Source organism: Nesoenas mayeri, assembly GCF_963082525.1.
Source record: "Nesoenas mayeri genome assembly, chromosome: 1".
Taxonomy (NCBI): Eukaryota; Metazoa; Chordata; class Aves; order Columbiformes; family Columbidae; genus Nesoenas; species Nesoenas mayeri.
In genome coordinates this window covers 97,659,617-97,680,711 of record NC_137541.1, presented here as the reverse complement: position 1 = coordinate 97,680,711, position 21,095 = coordinate 97,659,617, and the positions used below count along the sequence as shown (strand labels likewise).

At 40.3% G+C, this 21,095-nt stretch overlaps 1 protein-coding gene across 1 annotated transcript; it reads right to left on the bottom strand.

The window, feature by feature from the left end:
• Positions 1 to 4,032: 4,032 nt before the first annotated feature.
• On the bottom strand, positions 4,033 to 11,314 carry LOC308047158 (granulocyte-macrophage colony-stimulating factor receptor subunit alpha-like; the record flags this gene model as incomplete). The annotated part of the gene is made up of 8 exons (XM_080355454.1): positions 4,033 to 4,107; positions 6,008 to 6,089; positions 6,941 to 7,037; positions 7,478 to 7,607; positions 8,493 to 8,531; positions 10,263 to 10,402; positions 10,923 to 11,098; positions 11,187 to 11,314. 8 exons carry the CDS (start codon positions 11,312 to 11,314, stop codon positions 4,033 to 4,035), a joined length of 867 nt encoding a protein of 288 aa, XP_080211580.1.
• Between the last annotated feature and the right edge of the window lie 9,781 nt (positions 11,315 to 21,095).

The following is a 21,095-nucleotide window of genomic DNA, read 5'->3' as shown; positions in this document are numbered from 1 at the left end:
CCAATGCTGTGTGGATTGGTGTAGAGACACTTCAGCTGGGCTGTTGACCATGTCACCTTCTTAGAGGAACACCCCTTAATTCCTTCGCAGTATTTCACAGATGCTTTCCCATTGGCCTATATTACCTCAGGAACCCTGGCTCATCTCCCTAAAACTTCAAGTGTGCTCCAGTGAGGCTAACATGTCTCAGGGTCACCAGCTGAGGGTCCTCACTAGCACCCCACCCCTCTATTCTTGGTGTCTCATCCCACAGATAGTAATGGGAAAGTCTGATATCATCTCCCTCCCCCATCACGCCTGGTTTAAAGCTCTATCAATGAGGCCTGCTGGCTCATGTGCAAAGGCCCTCTTTCCCATTTGAGAACGGTGAACTCCATCTGATGCTGGCAAACCAGGTGCCATGTAGACCACCACATTATCAAAAAAACCCCAGATTGTGATGGTGACACCAGCCACAGAGCCCTGTATTAATAGACTGAGTCCATCTGTTTCTTCTAATATCACTTCTCAAAACTGGAAGGAGAGAGGAAAAAATAACCCTTACTCCTGATTCCCTCACCAACTATCCCAAGGCCCTGAAATCTCTTTTGATCACACTTGGACTACTCATTGCAACTTCATCGCCACCCACATGGAAGACCAGTAAAGAGTAGTAGTCCGAGGGCCATACTGGCTTAGAAAGTCTCCCAGTGACCTTCTTCTCCTTAATGGGTCCAGAAATGTGTTCCAAGAGGACTCATGGCATGAGTTTTCCAGGTTGATAAGCCTGAAGTTCATTGGGTTGAACCTTTGGACTTTTTTTGAGTATGGGTGTAACACCTTTCCTGAATAAGTTGGATTCTGTTATTCTTTTCCAGGAGAAAACAGGAAACAAATGAGGAGTTCATTTAGCATATATTTAACAAGACCATAATGTCATCTCCTGAGTGTCTCAACAATGTATTGTACTTTCCTCTTCCCTACAGAGAGCCAATGAATGGTTCATAACTCATGGCTAGCTTTTGGTGGATTAGAGCCAAACTATGCTTGCTCTGGCAATTTTGCCTAGGAGGAAAGATGTCGTGAAAGGTTGTATAAGCTAGTGTAGTCTAGTGCAACTCCGTCGTTCTTTTAGCAAGTGACTGTGAGCATTCCAACTCTGGCTATTGCTGCATACTGAGAGAAATACAAAGGGGGTTTACATGTGTGTCCAGCATGAACTTATCCTCATTAAGAAATTGGACTTGTTGTTCTGATACACTGCAAAAAGCTTCCCAGGTGATTCTTTGACCTAAAAGCAATCATTAACTATGTCAAAGGCAGTAGTCTGCCAAGAGCTGTTTGTATCCAGCTACTGTACATGTTGGACACCGTAGAGGATCACCCCTAGCTGCACTGATAACTGGAAGGCTACCCAGCACTGGAACATGTCCAGAAACAACAGTTCCCAGCACTGGTTTGGCCAGGATTTGCAAGCAATGTCCTGAACAACACCTGGACACAATCCAGAGATTAGCTCAGGTCAGGGCTAATTTCTAAAGGGTGTTTGCATGTATCCACTTTATTCAAAGGTTTAATAAAATGTATCTGGGCTCTTACATGGCAACTGGCTTCAGTGCCAGAAAGTAGTCCTGAAAGTATTTAGTTTAATAATCAAATGTCTAGCATCACTATAAAACAAGTCTAGTAATCAAATAGCTATGTTCAAATGTCTAATATAGAAATTCAAGACTTCGAGTCTCAAAGTGAAAAGCAGTTTTACACAGAAGCATAAATGTGATGTGTCAGTAATTCCTTACCCAACTATGAAAAACACTGTGAGAAAACACAGCTTCTGATACTTTCTGATTGCAAATACTAGTTCTCCTTTTGGGATTTGTGAGATGCAGAGGGCCATTCCAGTCAGTGAAACAGAAAACAAAGAACTTTCTCTAAAGGATATTATTCCTTTTCCTAAATCAGAAGGATCGCCAAAACACAAGTAACCTGAGTTTCTCATCTTTTGCTATACTGGGCTTTCCTATGCTTCCCCAAGCCCTAGTCCAAACCCTAAGGTTATGTATTAGGTGGAGAATGCACATGGAAATGAAAAAGAAATGCTGACTCAAACTGACAGCTCAGTACTGAAAAGAAAAAAGATCCTTCTGAATCAGGCCCTGTTCCCAGGTGGACGATGCATGTGTTATGCAGTAGTTCTCTAGGCAACTGTACCAGTACATAGTATGACTCCAGCTCTCCCAGTCGCTTTAAATGTACAAATGTGTCCCATTTTTTCACACTAGGGACTTAAAAAGCCTGACCACCTTTGACAAGAGATATTTTTTCCTAATTTAAAGAGTTAGAGAAATATTTAGGTTGAAAGCTACCCCTGAAGATCATTGAGTCCAACCTCACGCTTAAAGCAGAGCCAGCTTCATTGTCAGATCCAGTGCTTGAGTTCCTGTCTAGTTGTGTTTTGAGTATATCCAAGGATGGAGATTTCACAGCCCCTCTGGACGACCGTTCCAGAGACCATGCAAATAATTTTTTTCCCTATACCAAGTTTTAATTTGTCTTTCTGCAGCTTGTGACTGTTCCCTCTCATCCTCACACTGTGCAACTCCCAGAAAAGCCTGCTTTGTCTTCTCTACATGCAGTGGAATACAGCAGTAAGCCCCCTTAGTTTCTGTTCTCCAGGCTGAAAATTCCCTGTTCCTTCAGACCCCCATTGTGTACTTCAGCCCCCACAGTCATATTGGTGCCCTGTTGCTGAACTTACCAGTTTGTCAATGTCATTCTTGTACTAGGAGGCTGAAATCTGGGCACAAAACTCCCGTGCACACTCCTGAGTGCTGAGCAGAGGGAATAATCACTGCACAGTCCACTTCTCCCAGTATAGCCTAGTGTGTAGCTAATTTTCATTACTATAAAGGAGCACTGCTGACCTGATTTCACTTTGTTGTCCACCAACATGTCAGAGGCTTTTCTGCAGATCTATCAGTCTTTCTCTAGGATACATGCAGTTAGTTTGTCCTGTATACTTGCCTTAGCATTTGCTTCAAGAGGTTTCTAACAACCAGTCTCCAGCTTGTCAAGAGCCTTCTGAATAACGCCTGCACTCCACCACATCAGGCACTGTCCTCAGTCTGCTGTCATCTGCAGACTCGCTAAGTTCCATTGCCTAAGTTACTGTTGATGAGTCTCAGCATTGATCCTTGACAAGTGTCGCTCATAACCAGTCACTGCACTCAACAACAGCCAGGGCTGTTTTCCCAATACCTGGTTCTAACACTATGTCTCTGAAAAAATAATGTCCACCTGGGTAGTAAAGGCCTCTGTTTGAACAAAAGGACACAGAGATTAACTGAGTCATGAACTCAATAATTTAAAATACTAAGAAGTTAAAGAGGAATGGAAGTAGCAAAAGGGCAGTAAGAACATAAAGAGAATACCTAGAGAAGTAAAGTTTGGGCTGATATAAAGTTAATGGTACCTGATCTCTTAACTGTAAGTAACGCATTTAAACTCTAGGATTAGTTAGGGTTTTAAACATACTCCTGTCCTTTGAGATTCCTATTGGTTACAGGCTACCACTTGATGTGTCAGCCTGTTTTCAATCTCATTCTCAATTTCCTTTAAGAAATCTGAGGAAACTTCAGGTATGAATAGTCCCATTCTTGACAGCAGAAAAATGACATTCAGGCATCAGAAGTGAAAAAAAAAATGTCTCAATAAATTAGTTTTTATTATTTTTAATATGAGACAAAACCATTATTTTTCCCTAAACTAATTAAAATGTAACTAAAACTTCTTGACTGAAATATTTCAATCATATTCACAATATGGAAGATATCCAACAAGTACAAGTTACCCAAACAGTTAAAGGTAGCCGAAATTAAAAGAAAATACGACGTCATTTAAAAAAAAAAGTTACATGTGAGGTATCATTCTCTCTCAGCTGCACTATTGTTTTTGCCAAGAAAAAGAAGAAAGTTACAAAATCCTACACAGTGTTGCAGACTTTCCACAGGGAAAGCTAAGAAATGCACTTTCAAATTCTTCATTTTTTCTTGGTTATTTCAGTCCATCAGCAACTAACATAATCTCTTCATTTTCCGATTTTATGGACAGAATTTTGCTTTCCATCAGCTGAAAGTAAAATAAAAACCTCCATTAGTTTTATATATAAGGTTAGACTAACCTCTACTTATGTGCAATTCCAAGAGTATTTCAACTTTTGTTGCATATTTTATATCAATATTTCATTTCTTATTTATCTTATACACTTTCCTTTGCTGGACACAACAGTGAAATTTCATCAACTTTGTAATGCTGACAAATTATTTTTGTCTAGTCTGGAAGTGGGCAGGGAGAAGCGTGCTTTTCTCCAAGGCACCATGCAGATTACCACAAAAATTATCAAACAAATTAATACAAAACCAACAACAACAACAACAACAACAACAACAACAAACCTTTGCTAAGGAGTAAAAGTAGATGGGTAGATGTTGTCCTGATGGACAACAGGATGACCATGAGCCAGCACTGTGCCCTTGTGGCCAGGAAGGCCAATGGCATCCTGAGGTGTATTGGAAGGGGGATGGTTAGTAGGTCAAGATAGGTTCTCCTCCCCTTCTACTCTGCCCTGGTGAGACCACATCTGGAATATTGTGTCCAGTTCTGGGCCCCTCAGTTCAGGAAGGACAGGGAACTGCTGGAGAGGGTCCAGCGTAGGGCAACAAAGATGATTAAGGGAGTGGAGCACCTCCCTTATGAGGAAAGGCTGAGGGAGCTGGGTCTCTTTAGTTTGGAGAAGAGGAGACTGAGGGGTGACCTTATTAATGTTTATAAATATATAAAGGGTGAGTGCCACGAGGACGAAGCCAGGCTCTTCTCGGTGGCAAACAATGATAGGACAAGGGGTAATGGGATCAAGCTGGAACACAAGAGGTTCCACTTAAATTTGAGAAAAAACTTCTTCTCAGTAAGGGTGCCAGAGCACTGGAACAGGCTGCCCAGGGGAGTTGTGGAGTCTCCTTCTCTGGAGACATTCAAAACCCGCCTGGACATGTTCCTGTGCGACTTCACCTAGGCGTTCCTGCTCCAGCAGGGGGATTGGACTAGATGATCTTTCGAGGTCCCTTCCAATCCCAAACATACTGTGGTACTGTGAGTACACATTGGCCCGAAGTTTAGTTAATTGAACAGACCATGAGAAATTACTGGAAATAACATGAGAAATCGCTGGACAGAAAGGGCGCAAGTGAGCTGTTGGTGAGTGTGCTGGTCTGATCAAATGCTGTATGTGACTACTGCAGTCTGTCTCATTACTTTACAAAATCCTATTTTCAACTGTCTTCTGTGTCACCTTGCTTTTCTATACTGTGTGTCTAACTTGCTAGTGAGTTTCATTCAAGCTGGACTAGTGAGTGAGTAGGAAAGACCTACATGTGGAGAGACCCACACCTGGAGAGGCCCAAGGTGAGTGCTGGGGACCTGGTGGGGGGATCCAGGGTCTGGACATAGACTTCAGATGTGAGGAACTTGCTAATTTATGGTTGTTGTGAATGAAGAAAGTGAGGGTGTGTGCACATCTCACTGGCAAACTTCAGCCCTGCTCAGCCAGAGAGAAGCAGGAGGACTGGGATGTCTGCAGCCCCATTTATGCGGCTGCAGTTGGAGTTGATGTGGTGCCAGCAAAGGCACCTCTGCTGGCCTTTTTGGCTGGCTGCGTTAGTGTCCTCTCTGTGTGTCTTTGTACACGTGTGCCTTGTATTGGGAAAATACACAATTCTTGCTGCTGTCTGGACCTACCAATAGGAGCATCAGCCCCTGTATTTGTGAGACTGGAGCAGGAGAAACACCCTGGTTCTGAAAGAGCACAGTATTCGCCTTCCCTTAACAAGCTTGCCTGCTGGTCTTCTCTTGCAATTCTTCAAAATAAGGTAAAGTGTTATTCCCTTCATTAAGTTCCTTATCATTTAAAAAATAGCTGCAGTAATCTTGTATGTATTTCACGCATTTAATATAAAATAGAATGAAAACGTACCTCTGGATTTGTATCATGCAGTCCATGAAATGCATTTTTTGGCTCTGGGATTTGTGGAAATGCTGCTTTCCAACAGCCAGTCCTGGAGATCAAAAGAGATGGAATAGAAAAGAAAAATTAAACCACCATCTCTGTCAAAACCATTGCACCCTTGAACCAGATCTGTTCTTCCTCTTCCAGAATAGAAGGGAAATGAAAAAAATACATCTTAGCACAGAATGAACACATATCAGGAAAGTACTAAGAATTTGAATGGTAATGGTTTTATTTTTTGTTGAAGATTCTTTAGTAGTTATTTATTCTTTAAAAAGAAGCAACTCCCAATCGTCCTGCCCTTTTTGTCACTAAAGCAGTGAAAAGTGGATGCAAAAATTTTAACTAGTTGGAAGCACAGTATCTTATCTGAATTACTGTATATTCCTATACAAAGTGCATGACATGACAGAATAGCCTTTTTCTTTCTGCTTCACTTCCATAGTTTATTTCAGGAAGCAAGCTGCTTAGCTTATGTGCTTTCAAATACATTCAGTTTGCTGAGACAATTCTAGTGAACATTGCAAAATCTTTGCTGGTAAACACAATACACCTGTGTGTTTGCAATAAATTGAGCAGTTCAAGACATCAGAAAACCTATTGCATAGATGGTCAACATTGCAAATATTCAGAGCAGCTGTACTGATAATATGAGTAGTTAGATATAATTGCTCTCCTTGACATGTTGACAGGAGAGGCCCTGGATAAAGTTGTGCAGAACAGCTGGGGAGGGACTTTGAGCATCACCATTTTAGTATCTGCCTCAGGATCATTAATTTGGATTAATTTCTATGCTATGAGGATGAAAAAGTTTTATCTGTACTACAGGGACACTTCTGCCTTATTTCTGTAAGAAGTACACACACATACACACACACACAAAAAGAATAAATTGTTTACCTTTTGCAGAACAAAATTACAACAATTGTCACTAAGAGCGTTGCAACTGCTACCACGAGCAAAATACTTTCTGAAGAAGGAATAATTTCTTCATTTCCTGAAAGTGAAATAGTCAGAAAGTATTATTTGTAATAAAAAGGAATACATTTGCATCTGGATCAAACATTTACCCTGGTGACCAACTGGTGAATGTCAGTCTGAAAGATTTCTATTGGAATAAAAATCAACTCTTTCATTTAGCACCTTAGTAGTAGCGTGTTCTGGGAAGGATTAGCATTGTCCCTGTTTGTTCATCCCCTGCAGTAAGCAGGTACGTACTTCAGCTGCAAATGTGTACATTTTAATATTTATTTCCTATGTCAGAGTGTTAAGTGATGTAATAATTATTTTCTTCCTCTTCTTTTCAGTAATGTGGAGGGAAACAAAATGTTTGCCAAACCTTTACACATCTATGTGTCCATAGGAGCACAGCAATATGTGATGCAGAAAGGACATCGCTAGGGAAGAGTAGCCTATGGCATGGATTTTCGTTCTTACCAAACTCAGCAGGTGTGCTCCACTCCCCCCAGGCTGGACTCACAAAGCAGGCACTGCCTGCTGCTCGCATTTTCAAGAGGTACTTCTTTCTTGTATTGGATCTTTGAAATGTGTGACTATTTCCCCCTTCCTAAAAACAAAGCAAAACCAAGTTGTTTTTCTTTGTTGCATGTCTAGGTGTTCATAATATGCAAGTTCCATTTATCAGTGAAACTTTTACAAGGCTAGGAGAATATTGCTTGTTAAAGTAGACTGCTTTTACAAAGCAAAAAATAAATATATGCATGTTTATTATGTATATAATATGTATGTATCTGTTTATCTCCTTTAAAAAATAACCTGTCACTCAGTGAACTTTTTATGATTAGAAGCTTTTTGCCTTTTTAACTACATCCTGTAATTTCTTACATTATAGTCCGGTCTATTGATAATTTCCCTTGGCACATTGACAGAGACAGAAAAATATCTTGAATTGTCTCATTTTGATACTCCTAGAATTGAGTGATTTAAGAAATAAACAGTGCATGCACTTCATCTTCCTCAGTCTTTGCATTATGACTTCTCAGGAAAAGCATAACTTTCCAGCTAAACCTGTAAAATAAATATAAAACTGCAATACTTAATGTTACTAGAATTTGCTGAAACATGCTTGCTATTGTACACTTTCAGAATAGAGATGAAATGTGCAAGCTGCACTGATTAGAAGCAGGTGCAGTGTACTTGGAGGACAACACCCATCCCAGAGGGTTCATGATGTAAAGTAATGTAAAATGGAAGCCTTTCAAAATACTTGCAGAATAGTAATAAAATTCTGCCCTTGAATGTAGGATAAATAATATATAAATGTCACAATGTTTTAGTAGTTTGATATATTTGTGAAATTTAGAAATAAGGATCCCATAAAGCATAGGACATGGAACACATGCAGATTTAAAGGTGTTTGCATAATATTTATTTTTAATAAATGACTATGGAACTAACATATATTGTTGATTAACAAAGAAAGCACACTTACTTGTATAGAAGTATATATGGTTTTTCCCTCAGGATTATCCTGTAAATTGAGAAAAAAACCCCAAACACCTTTATTTTTATGATCGCTTGTTGCTTGTTAAGATGTCATTTTTATCTACTCTCCTCTTTCTCTCCATTACTCTAGTTTATGTACTTGACAGTTTGGTCAGAAGAACTAGTAATTTATCTAACATTGATTATCTAATATATAATTAATCTACAAAGCCAAGTTTATATAGTAACTTATATGGAAAAGTGCAGGGTGTTTCAAAAAGATGGACTTAATTGTACGTGCATACTACTTTGAAATTGGGTCCACCTTTTTGAAACACCCTGTATTTGTTTTCCTTACCATCAGAGATGAGAAATATATTTTATTTCACATTGGTGATTAAACTAAAACACAAGCAAAATGGACTTGAATGAAAACTGTAACTTTATTCTTAAACACACCAGAAAACATTAAAAAGAGAAAAATTGAAGATAATCTGTGAAAGACAATTTTTAGTTTACATTTTACAATGTGTCACTATATTTAATGTCAAATACTATGTAAATGTTGGTTCCTTTTCTCTCAGATGACAATATTCAGGAGTGACATGGATTCATGGATATTTTAGGCTGCCCTCCAACTACATTTTTGATAGACAGAATAAGATTCACTCATTTCTTCTGAATAGCCATAAAGACTACCACGACATGTAGTGACCACCCACAACTAATGACTGGCAGACTATACGATCTGCACTAGCCTTTTATTCCAATGTCAAACAGTTTTCTATAGGGTTTCTTTGCTGCAGTGGCCAAGGGACTCAAAGAAGCAATACAGTTTTGTAGCAGTTAGTTGAACTTGCAAGAAAACTCATCTATGAAACAGCAAGCCCCATCCAGACCAAAAAGTTCAAAACAGCAGAAATCTGGGGAATGCCTTAAATCAGATGCTAAATGGCCAAATCTGGTTGTAGTACAAGCAGGTTTTTCCTTTGTAGCCACTATCTGTCACCCTGTGGTCACTTGACGCAATTCTGCCATAGTTGGAATAGTTCAGATCTACTCGTTTTGCAGCAGAACACAGCCATCTCACTCCTTCCTTATTGCTGCAAAAAGACCTGTAAAGCTGAGGTCTGAATTTGACTTTTGGCAGTTTAAACGTTTCTCTCAGTAACCTGTGCTTATTCACATCGCCTTTCTGCTTTCTCACACATTTATTTTCCTTTTATTTTAACATCATAAAGCTTCAACTCTTGGACCAACAGCTGTGTTGCTTATGTATGCTCTCTAGATAAGTTATTTACATTACATATATATATATAAATTTCATTCACCTCCATGAACTCGTATTTGTTAAATGGATGCACATTTCTCTGTCCAATATTTACAGCCCGGCTCTGTGCTTTCACAGAGATACAGTCACCACTGGAAGGACTCCAGGACATCTCCAACAGGTCTTAGTGAAAGTGCCTTTTTATTATGTCACAGCCAAAGCTGAAATATGTTTAAATCTTGGTTAGCCATGCTTCTCCTCTTAGTCCCACACAGGCACAGACAACCAGTGTTTCTCCAGCAATATCCCCCACAGGGAAACAGGCATTAAAAAACGGGTCAGTGTGGCATAACAGGGTGCCTGAAAGGCACAACCACACAGGAATATGGTGCTATGCATGAGGAAGGCTACACCATACAAGAGAGACTGGTTTTCTTTTTATCCGTGTGTTTTGTAAATAAAAACATATGTATCAAAATTAAATGTCGGTGAAGAAATTCCTCTTACCTTATACTTTATGTTGATTTCATATTTAAAACACTTATCTTTGTTAGAATGACTTATCTGGGGTCGTTGCCACTGAATTATGCAATCATTTTTAGTTTCATCACAGTTGACAGTGATATTTGATGGGGACATGAGTTTTTCTGAAAAGATATAACCAAGAATTCAAATAATTGAAATCACTTGATTTTGTTCTAATAAAAGTACAATTGCAAATAACATCTCCATGAATAAAGATACTTACTTAGTATCAATTTTTCTTAGGAACTCCGTTAAAAGTAATTGAAATATTAAAGTTATTTAAGTCCTGTGCCCAGGATGAGAAAAAATAGGGATGAAGACAGGGAATATGACTTAGGAGCATACAGACACAAGCCCACTCTGTTTACTTTTCTAGATTAGTAAGGCAGAGTTCTGTCTTCTTAAGCTGATGCTAACCCTAACGCGGGAAATCCACAGGTCACTTTTTCTTCAAGGCTTCTCACATGATGCTTTTGTGACATGAAGGTGTTGCTTAGTTGCTGTTGTGAACTGTGCAGTTTATCCCCCCCTTCCAAAAAATTAGCCATACAAATTTAAGAATGACACTTATTCACGTCTTGCTTATTTCCACAGATGTGCATGCAACAATGAAAATAAAGCAGAAAGAAATTATTTACTTACCAATTTTATACAGTTGAATATACTCATCATAGAACTGGATCTGCAAGTCTTTGCTAGACCCGTTCACCAGGAAGTAAGATTTTTGAGTCTCTATCATCACATTTTTGAATCTACATCCCGTGTTTCTGCCATTTTCACCTTTAATGTAAAGCTCACATTCCATCTCGTCGTCATCTCTGTGTATAGTTATTTTAGTTAAATTTCAGCAGCGTAATGTGTTAAATGAGAATTCAGGCTTCCCTAGACTCAAGCAGACTTACTTACCTTGAGTTCTGCCAGTACAGAAAATACTGTGTATCTCCTGGAGCATCCCTGCCTGCTTGCCAGGTGCAGTTCATGAGGGAAACATTATAAATCACACAGGAGAAGTTTTCAATGGCTGATCTGTTCATGCCTGCAAACACAGGAATATCTGTGATGAGGAAAAATCATGTGACTGCTCCACACTGGAGAATCCTGGCACATGCTTAGATATGTTTCACACCTGCAACTCCAGCTGATTATTTCAGGGGTTAGGAATGATTTGCTTCACTTTAGGTAGTAACACTGGAAGATACATACACTGACAGATTCAAAGAAGAATTTGTCATGGATAAATCCTCCAAAGATATGGTAATAGCTGCATCTGATACAATAAATCTCAGAGGAGACTACACCGCTCTAGTAGTGGCTGACGCCTAAAGTGTGCCCCTGTGCTTTGAATTGTTCCTGTTAAAAAGAAGGCACTGGTGCCACAGTGCCAGAACCTGAAATATTAACCTGTCATCTTTCAGTACCCTGCCACAGCATTTCTATTAAAGAGATGTTCTTCAGCACCCTATCAAATGAGTGGAAAGCATGAGGAGATTCTGTGTGGACTCCAGGGAGGGAGAGAAACCCAAGTATAGAGATGTGAAGTTTTTCAAGACTTCAGGGTTGTGTAGATACAAACTGGTGAGGTGTTCTTGCTCTGCAGCGATACCTCCTTCCACCTGAGACTAACATGAGGAATTTTCTGATCACAAACATATCAATTTACTCCTTAACTTCCACAAAAAGCTAATAAAGAGACTAAATATACAATTCATACAAGTTAATTAAAGAATGAGGAGTTTCAGTGTTTCTTTAATCCCCAAGCCATTGGATATAGACAAATCCTTTCCCAAAGTCTAGTGTATAACCTTGAGGAATATATCTGCATATACTTGAATACGTGCCATTCGTTTTCATTGATGTAACACAAAAACTTTCCCTACTGTGCAAAGGAGGTGTTATATTTCCAAACATGCACTTCATATTCTCTGCCTGAAAGGTACCATGCAGAAGGTTTATTTTTTTTATCTTTCATCTATCAGTTTACACAGTGCTACTCTCTGTAAAAAGGAGTGCTTGTGCTTGATTTGTAACAGTAGGACAACTACAATAGTGAAGTAGGTACTGACAGCTTCCCAGGGTGGAGAACTTGTTTCCCGGAAGCTCTGGGTAATGAGTCTTTACCAGTGCAAGGTGAAGAGTTCAGTGCTTCCCTCCAGAAAACAGACTAAATCAGAAGCAGAAGTTGCCTTTTCATAAAGTCATGGCACTTCTCGAGTAATCTGTTTACACAAGGTCTGAGTTCTATTATAGATCTCCTGCCTGCTATCAAAACTTTGGATCTGAATTAGAGCTGAAGTTTGGATCTGATATGGAGATGAATTTGGCAAGGGATGTCAAAAATAATAAGGGCTTCTATATGATCATTCATCAGTAAAGAAAGATTAAAGAAAGAGTACCACCATCAATAAATGAGACAGAACTAGGGACAACTGAAATGGAGATGGCTGAGGTACTCAACAAATTTTTTCCCTTATGTTCACTGGTAAGCACTCTTCCCACATCTCTTAAGTCCCCGAATCTCAGGGAAGGGACTGGGGGAAAGAAATCTCTCCCATCATAAGAGAAGATCGGGTCTGAGCATACATAAGTCCATGGGACCCAACAAGATGTATTCTAGGGTCCTGAGGCAATTGGCTGATGTAGCTACTGAGATACTCTCCATCATATTTAAAAAGTAATGACAGTCAGACATAGTACTGGTGACTACAGAAAAGTGGATATCACACCCATTTTTAAAAAGTGTCATAAGGAGGATCCTGGAAACAACTGACTAGCCAGCTTCACCTCCATGCCTAGTAAAGTCATGCAACAAATCCTCCAGGAAGTTATGTTGGAATATATAGAAGACAGGGAGGTGATTAGAGACAGCCAACAAGGTGTAATCAAGGGCAGATGGTGCTTGAGCAATCTAATACTCCTCCATAAAGGAGTGACCACATTAGTAAGTAAAGGGAGAACAACAGATGAAGGAAAGTAATCTACCTTGATTTCTGTAAGACCTTTGGCATGGACACCCACAACATTCTTGCCTTTAAGTTGCAGAGATATGAGTTTAACAGATGGACTGTTGGATGAGGAGTTGATTGCATGGGTGCAACCCAAAGACTTACAGTAGTCAATGGCTCAATGTCCAAGTGGAAAACAGTAATGAGTGGTGTCCCTCAAGGGTCCATACTGTGACAAATATTATTTAATATCTTTATTAATGACACAGCTATTGGGATTCAGTGCACACTCAACAAGTTTGTGGATTACAACAAGCTGAGTGGGGCAGTTGATATTCTAGAGGGAAGGGGTGCCATCCAGAGGGACCTTGACAGACTTCAGTAGGCCCAATTTAACCTCATGAAGTTCAACAAGGACAAGTACAATGTCCTGCATCTGAGTTGGGGCAACCCCTGGTATCAATATAGGCTGGGGGATGAATGGATTGAGAGCAGCCCTGCCAAGAAGGACTTGAGGATATTGGTGGATGAAAAATTGGACATAAACTGGCAATGTGTGCTTGCAGCCCAGAAAGCTAATTGTATTCCAGGTTACATCAAAATAAGTGTGGCCAGAAGGTTGAGGGAGATGATTCTACCCCTCTACTCCACTCTTATGAGACCCTACCTGCGGTACTGTGTTCAGATCTGGGGTCCTCAGTACAGCGAAAACATGAATTTGTCAGAGAGGGTCCAGAGGAGGGCCACCAAGATGATCAGAGGAATGGAACACTTCTGCTCTGAAGAAAGGCTGAGAGACTTGGGATTGTTCAGTCTGGAGAAGAACAGGCTCTGAGGAGACATCATTGTGGCTTTTCAATACATAAAAGGGGCTTATAAGAAACATGGACAGAATTTACTAGGGCCTGTAGTGGCAGAACAAGAGGCAATGTTTTTAAAATGAAAAAGATTAGGTTTATATTGGATATAAGGAAGAAATTTTTTATAATGAGGGTGGTGGGACACTGGGACAGGTTGCCCAGAGAAATTGTGGATGCCCTGTCATTAGAAGTATTCAAGATCAGACTGGATGGGGCTTTTAATAGCCTGATCTGTTGCAAGATGTCCCTGCTGATAGCAAGGAGGTTGAACCAGATGATCTTTAAAAGTTCCTTTCCAAGTCAATCCTTTTTATGATTGTATGAACCTGTCTGGCCCCCAGGACCCACTTCAGAAATATTGTGTCTTCACAGGCTTCTGTCACACCAGTCAGCCCTGAGAAAGCACATCACTGCATCTCCAGTGTTCCAGAATGCTTATGACTCGTTTTTAGGTAAGTCAGTAAGGACCCAGGTATCTAATTCAGTCTGTCTGTTGTGCTTAAAAATTCTAATTTATACAATATAAGATGCTTCTCACCAAAGTTCCTGTGTAACCACGAAAATACACCATTTTACACTTCAGTTGCATCAAGGCCCTGATTCCACACGATTTGTCTGAATGCAAGAATTTCTCAAGAATGGCCAGAGAGGGCAGATATGCCTCAGTACCAAGAAAGGTCTCAATGAAAGCCAGAAAGTACTGCTAAAACACAGACTGTCTTGTTCCTCCCGAGGATGCTTTGTTTTCAGTTACTTAAGGATATCAAAGAAAAAGAAGAAAGTGTAATGATTTATCTCCATTAAAAGTTTACATAGCAAATTTACCATTATAGTCTTGGTAAAATTTCCTGCAGTCACTGAACACCAGTCCTCAGTGAAATTCGTGCTGCTCGTCAAACTCAGTCCCATTTTCTACTGATTGAGCATCAGATTTCTGCTGCAAGTGTCCCATAACAGGATCAGTAAGGTGCAGGACTGATTCTCAGATTTTTGTGTGCAGAGGTTACTACATGGCACATTTAAGACAGAAGGCAACTTAAGTACAAGTACCCATAATGAGAAGCGTGTTACACTTCACCCCTGAAAATTGCCCCATAGATATGTTCTACTCACAGTTTGTGCAGTTCCAGCCAACACACAACTGGGTGATCAGCAGCATCCACTGGGCTATGAAGATAAATGCAAAAGGAGCAACCATCTCTTCCTCCTTGGATACAGAGAACAGTGAAACTTGCTCAAGGTGAAAGACGCCAGCTTGAATCACTGTCTCTTGAATTTGTCTAGTCTGGCTTGCTCATATTCCTGCTTCTACACTATATGCAGTTCTGGTGGGAGGAAAGATCAAATAGACTTCTTAAGCAGTCAGAGAAATGTTCAAATTAACTGTAATAAAGTTAAAGAAGTTGTCTTTTTCTCTAACAAAACAATTTGTCAGATGCTTGGTAAAGATGGTGATCTTCACAGCACTGTATAAATGTTACATACATACATTTGATGACTGATATCTTAAGGTCTAAAGCTTATTTAGCTGTTTGCTATATACAAAGGTTAGGATGAATAGACATCAAGCAGTTGGGTAAACAGCTGCAAACAGAAAATACCAGAATGAGTCACAGCAATATCCATCAGGTTGAGTTACCCAACGATGAGCATGGTAAGTTTGATGAGGGTGTTAGCTCATTATAGTTCATGTATTTTCAAGGATGTTTTTTGAGTATATGTTTAAAAGTGGATTCAGGAGTGGTGTCTAATTTCTACAAATTCAGTATAAAACCCAGTATAAAATCAAAACTGTGACTAGGATAATTTTTAGCAGGCAGTAGTTACCTCATTTGCAAAAAAATTCAGTCAACTTTAGCTCCACATATTCTTCTGGTAGCTTTTTAGATTTTTCCTGGGGCATCACCTCTCCAGCCCTGGCATGCCTAGAGTCTCACTGCATACCCCAGCTAACAAGATAGTCAGAAAGATATAGATGGACCTACCTTCTATTTCAAAATGTCTTTATCTTGTTTATCTTTCTATCACAATCCTCAGGCTCAGAGAAGGTGGAAAGACTCGTATTTTAAATGGTTGCATAGCTATAAATAGGGCTGTCTCCCTTGCTGCTTGTGTTTTGGGGAACTGTTGTGTCATCGGAAGTGTTGCAAGATATGATGTTCATCACTTCCCATCTCATTCTTACCAAATTCATGTAATTTCATAATTTGTGATTTCATATAACATGAACAAGCAGTTGGCTGGTTACATTTTCCTTTCTGTTGTACAGAGTCCACTGGTGCTTAGGAATCCAACAAATGCATAAAAATCCTTTGTTTTACAGGTATTTCTCTCCATCTCTAAATAATGATGAATAGTACAAAGCATCTCTCAATACAAACCATGCTTGTGGGCTGTGGGGGTTGGAGCAATGGGGGCTTCCCATGGGGACCCAGGGCAGGGCCCAGCAACCAGAGTCCATCCCAGCCCCAGCCAGGAGCAGGGCACCAGGGGGCACTGGGGCAGCCCCAGGCCCCAGCATTGGGCACCTCCCTGGGGATAAGCTGAGGGTGGGATGTTGGACATGGGCCCAGCTCAGAGGGATCCATGGCTGGGCAGGGCAGGGCTGTGGGGAGCTGGAGACCAGCTCTGCTGCAGCATCACTGGGGCAGAGGCTGACAGTCCTGGGGGCTGTCATAGGGTCCTGGGCCCTGGGCAGGCTGAGGGGAGTCCCAGGGGGCTGACATGGAATCCTGGGTCATGGGCAGGGTGGGGAAGCCCTGGGAGAACAGGTGGGGATGCATTCAGGGAGGTGACAATGGGATTTGTAAAAATTCCTTAAGCCTCTGGAAAAAGAGGATTTCAAACCTTGGATATGAACTCTACAAATAAGCTTTCTAAAGTTGTGATCTGGGTTTGTTCTCAGTCCATTTCTCCCAGTGTCACAAAAACCACACCACAATCCACTGCAAAAGCAGACAAAAATTTGCAAGTAGTAAGCATTTGACTACAAAAAGCCACTCTGTGGCCTGCTGCTGAGTATTTCTTCCCTTCTCAAGTCATAGTTTTGCATTTCCCAATGGAGAGGGTTATTATAAACAGTAAAAAACATCAAAAGCTCCCTCATACCCTGAAAGGCTTGCTTCACAGAAAACAGTGTAATTTACTTAATATGGAGATTAATAATCCATGTAAAGTAATTTTATTTCTTCACATATTGAAATTGAAACCACTAGAAAATGGGACATTTTTCAAACAGCAAGGTATGTCAACATTTTTCTCTTAAAAACAGGCAGATCCATTCTGCTGAAGTCACAGAATGGAATGTTAACACTGCTTTGATTTAGCAACAATTTAGAATTTATTAATGCAGATCACAAATTTAATATATGGTTTCTAATAATGCTTAATCAACACCTGATTAAGAAAATGATTTAAAACAATTCAATGGGATTTGTTACAACTAAACCAGTGACTTGATTATAGATTTGATGATGTCAAGGGTCACGCTGTACTTACAAAAGAGAAAGTTTAATCACTTACATATAGACACACAGACAGAAGTCTATCAGTAAAAGCTGAAGTACACATCTATAAACACACACATACTTAAGCGTATTAATCCATGGATATTTGAATATATTCACACATACTAACTTATAGCTTTGTGGATATTCATTGGTTCATCACAAGGTGTCTCTGAGGGCCGTCCCACCTTGGAGGGACATACTGACTCACAGCTGCTGCAATCCAGGAGAGCTCAAAGGGCCACAATTTAGGATAGCAATTTGTAGGGTAACAAGGTGGTTGCTTTAGACAGTGTTTTCCCCTGTAACCACTCTTAGGATGAGGTAATATTCTGGCAGCATCCAGAACTCTCTAAATTGTGTAGTTCAGGTACCGTTCCAGTTAGGCTGAGTTCCAGGTAGCAGATGTACCAAACTGTCAAAAGTAACTGATGGCCAATACCTTTTCCAGGAAGAAAGGGCACCTTTTCCCATATGGTAGTAGTTCCAAGGGTATGAAGGCTGTGTCTTCATGTCTTGACTCACTGTATTTGTGCCTCAGTGTTCCCAACTTCACTGCACTTACACAATGAAGGATTGTTCTTGGCAGAGCTACAAGAATACAGGGAAGATTTACCATTGTTCTGTCTAACTGCACTCACACAATGGGATTTTTTTTCTCCAAATCATGCCTGAGCACCTTGGTAGCCAGGTAGTAGACTGACCCAGGAGAAGCGAGGAGGGGTTGCAACCACCACAGAGATAACCGTCCACGTGCTTCTCTACCGCTCCCATCCACTCCCATTTCTTGGCTACTATATTTAGAAAAAGCCACTTGCTGTCCAGCACCTTTTCAGAATGCTCCAGGATACATCTTTATCAAAATCCCAAGTTTATTCCCACCCTACTTTTTCTTTACTGACATATGGAGTGATATAACCATATCAGCAGTAGGTCATATATCAGCTATTCATACCTAACTAAGATATACTTATTTCTGAAAGAGAAAGCTAAAGGTAGTACAGTGCTAATTGCCTTTAGAGACAAAGAGGGCTTACTTTCTAGACATCCACAAATGTCCAGGCTCATGAGTATTTCTGCTTCCTCAGTTCCTTCTGGAGTATGAGGTTGATGGCTGATGAGCTATAAGTGTTTTGCCATTTTCCAGGTTCATTCCCTTACGTTGCTTGTAAACATGAATGATACTGAGTTGTCACGGACACCAGCCAGCATCCCGAAGTGGATATGTGAGCTGCTTTCTTCTCCACAACCCATACAGTTTAAAGGAAACAGGTGTAGCACAGCACGTCTACTCATCATATTAGCAACTTTTTGACAGCAAAAGTATTTTCTACAAAGAATAAAAATTGAACCAGCTCCACTTTTGCTCACATGCAGTACTAGAAGCATAGAGCAAGGCCTGAACTGAAAAGCAATGTACAAAGGGGCATCCTATAGTTGTGTTCATGCATTTGATCATGTCTGTCAGTAACTTGGTATCGATTGAGGAGATGAACAACTCATCTTGAGCATCCAGAACTTAAAAATCTCCAGTCATTTCTAGAAATCATAATCATGAGAAAATCAACAGAGCCTAGCCTGGTCTTGTGGTTTCAGAGGGGAAGGTCTAAAGCAATGGTGGTTTTATGAGGATCATGGCCATTCACTTTATTCACGTGCCAGGAGGGAATATAAATGTAATCAAGTTTTTCTGAAGCATAGTTATGAAACAAACAGTGGGAAAGAGGAACGAATAAGAATAGGCGGATATTCTACCAAAAAGTAGATTTAGTCATAGAAGTTCTTTTTGATAAGAATCACTATAACTATATCACATTAAAGGTGTCAACAGGCAAATCAACTGAAAGTTTAGACTTCAGGTCTGGGCTCATAGTAGACATTCAGAGGGAAAAGAAGTCCATTGACAGAAGTTTCACTGAACTTACAGATTAAAGAAATTCCATACTTATTCATGTAGGTATTTTTTTTAACACTTACTGTGCTGTGAAGTCAGAATAAAGCACTTCTGATTACAACAAATGAAAAATAAAAATAAACAAAACCAAAAAGTCTTTATTGTGTCCTCATCTTTAGAAGAAAAGCACTCAGTTTTGAGGTGGTACCAGATGGCATTTCAGGGAGAAGGGAGAGTAGGGAGTGCCCAAAGTAATACAATCAGAGTCATAGAAAATGTCACAGAGAATCAAATGGGTTTCTGGAAAATTAAGGAAGACAAAGTTTCTGTGTATCTGCCTTTTTCTTTCTCTCTCACCCAGCCTTTCACCTCCCTTGGTCTCTCTGCTCCAACAGGCCATTTCCCAGTGCATTAGGCAACCTCCCACTCACTCCTGCAGCAGACAGATCCAAACCAGGAGCTCTGTTCACCCTCTGGCACCTCACACTGCTGGAGCGGAGAAGGGAGGGAGTGGAGGTGAGCCATGCAGCCCAGAGATTTGGCTGGGGAGGAGGAAGGCTAGGGTCAGTTGCATCAAAGCTGCATTTGCTGATCCTGCATCTGTTGCTGTGAGATAGGTGTAACTCCACACTCCTCTGGAGATTTCTTGGCAGAAGCAGTTGGACCACAAGGCTGTGCCTATTGACAGGTGTGACTGGATTGGTGGGCAGTGTCTGTATCTAAGACACCCTTTCATCACACTGTTTAGTGTTGATGCAGTGGGACGTTGACTGCCCTTAGCAACTATGTGTTTTTGTTGTGCCTAAATCTGGTCCTGGGAAGTGCCATCAACTTCCATCCTTGGAGTCATCCCAATTACACGTCTTGTAATGGATGGACAAGGACAAACAGATATCTCCAGTGCTGGGTTCTCTTTCTCCAGCTGAACCCTCAACTGCATGACTACTCATGCACTCCAGGCAAAGCCCCATGTGCTCAATATGACGATGTCCCAAGCCTGTAGAGCAGGGAGCAGAGGAGCAGCGTGATCTCTGGTGCTCTCTCAGTTTAGGCACCTCTGTAACACAGTGAGGAAGTCTTGGTTTTGACATTTTGGGGTTTGGGTACTTTTTGTTTTTAAACTGGAATATGCTGCAGCAGAACAATCCAAATAGCCCACAAGAACAGTGACATTACCACAGACAAAGGAACTCTCCTACCCAGGGGATTTCTTTGTTTGTTTATATTTAGAGCAAGTCCTGCCTGAGGCTTTCAAAAATACAAAATATAATAATAAATAAAAAATCCTAAGCAAACCCAGTGCTGTTGATGGTGTTACCATATTCTGTTATTTTTTAGAGGCCATAAAATTAGTGTTGAATGGCCTCACCAGGAGCTTGAAGAGACATGAGAAGAAAGAGAAAGAAGACCATTTTTAAGAGGCTTAATCTTGGTCAGTTTTCAGTGAGTTTTCATACAAATGACAAATTTTTATTCCTGGTTACAATCTCAATATAGCTGTACCTTTCCCATGGAGTTGGACCACTGGAGATCTTGTATAAACCCTTTAAGTTTGGTCATTCTTATTTTATTCTTTTGCATGATGTTGAAAAGCAGTATAATTACTTTAAAAT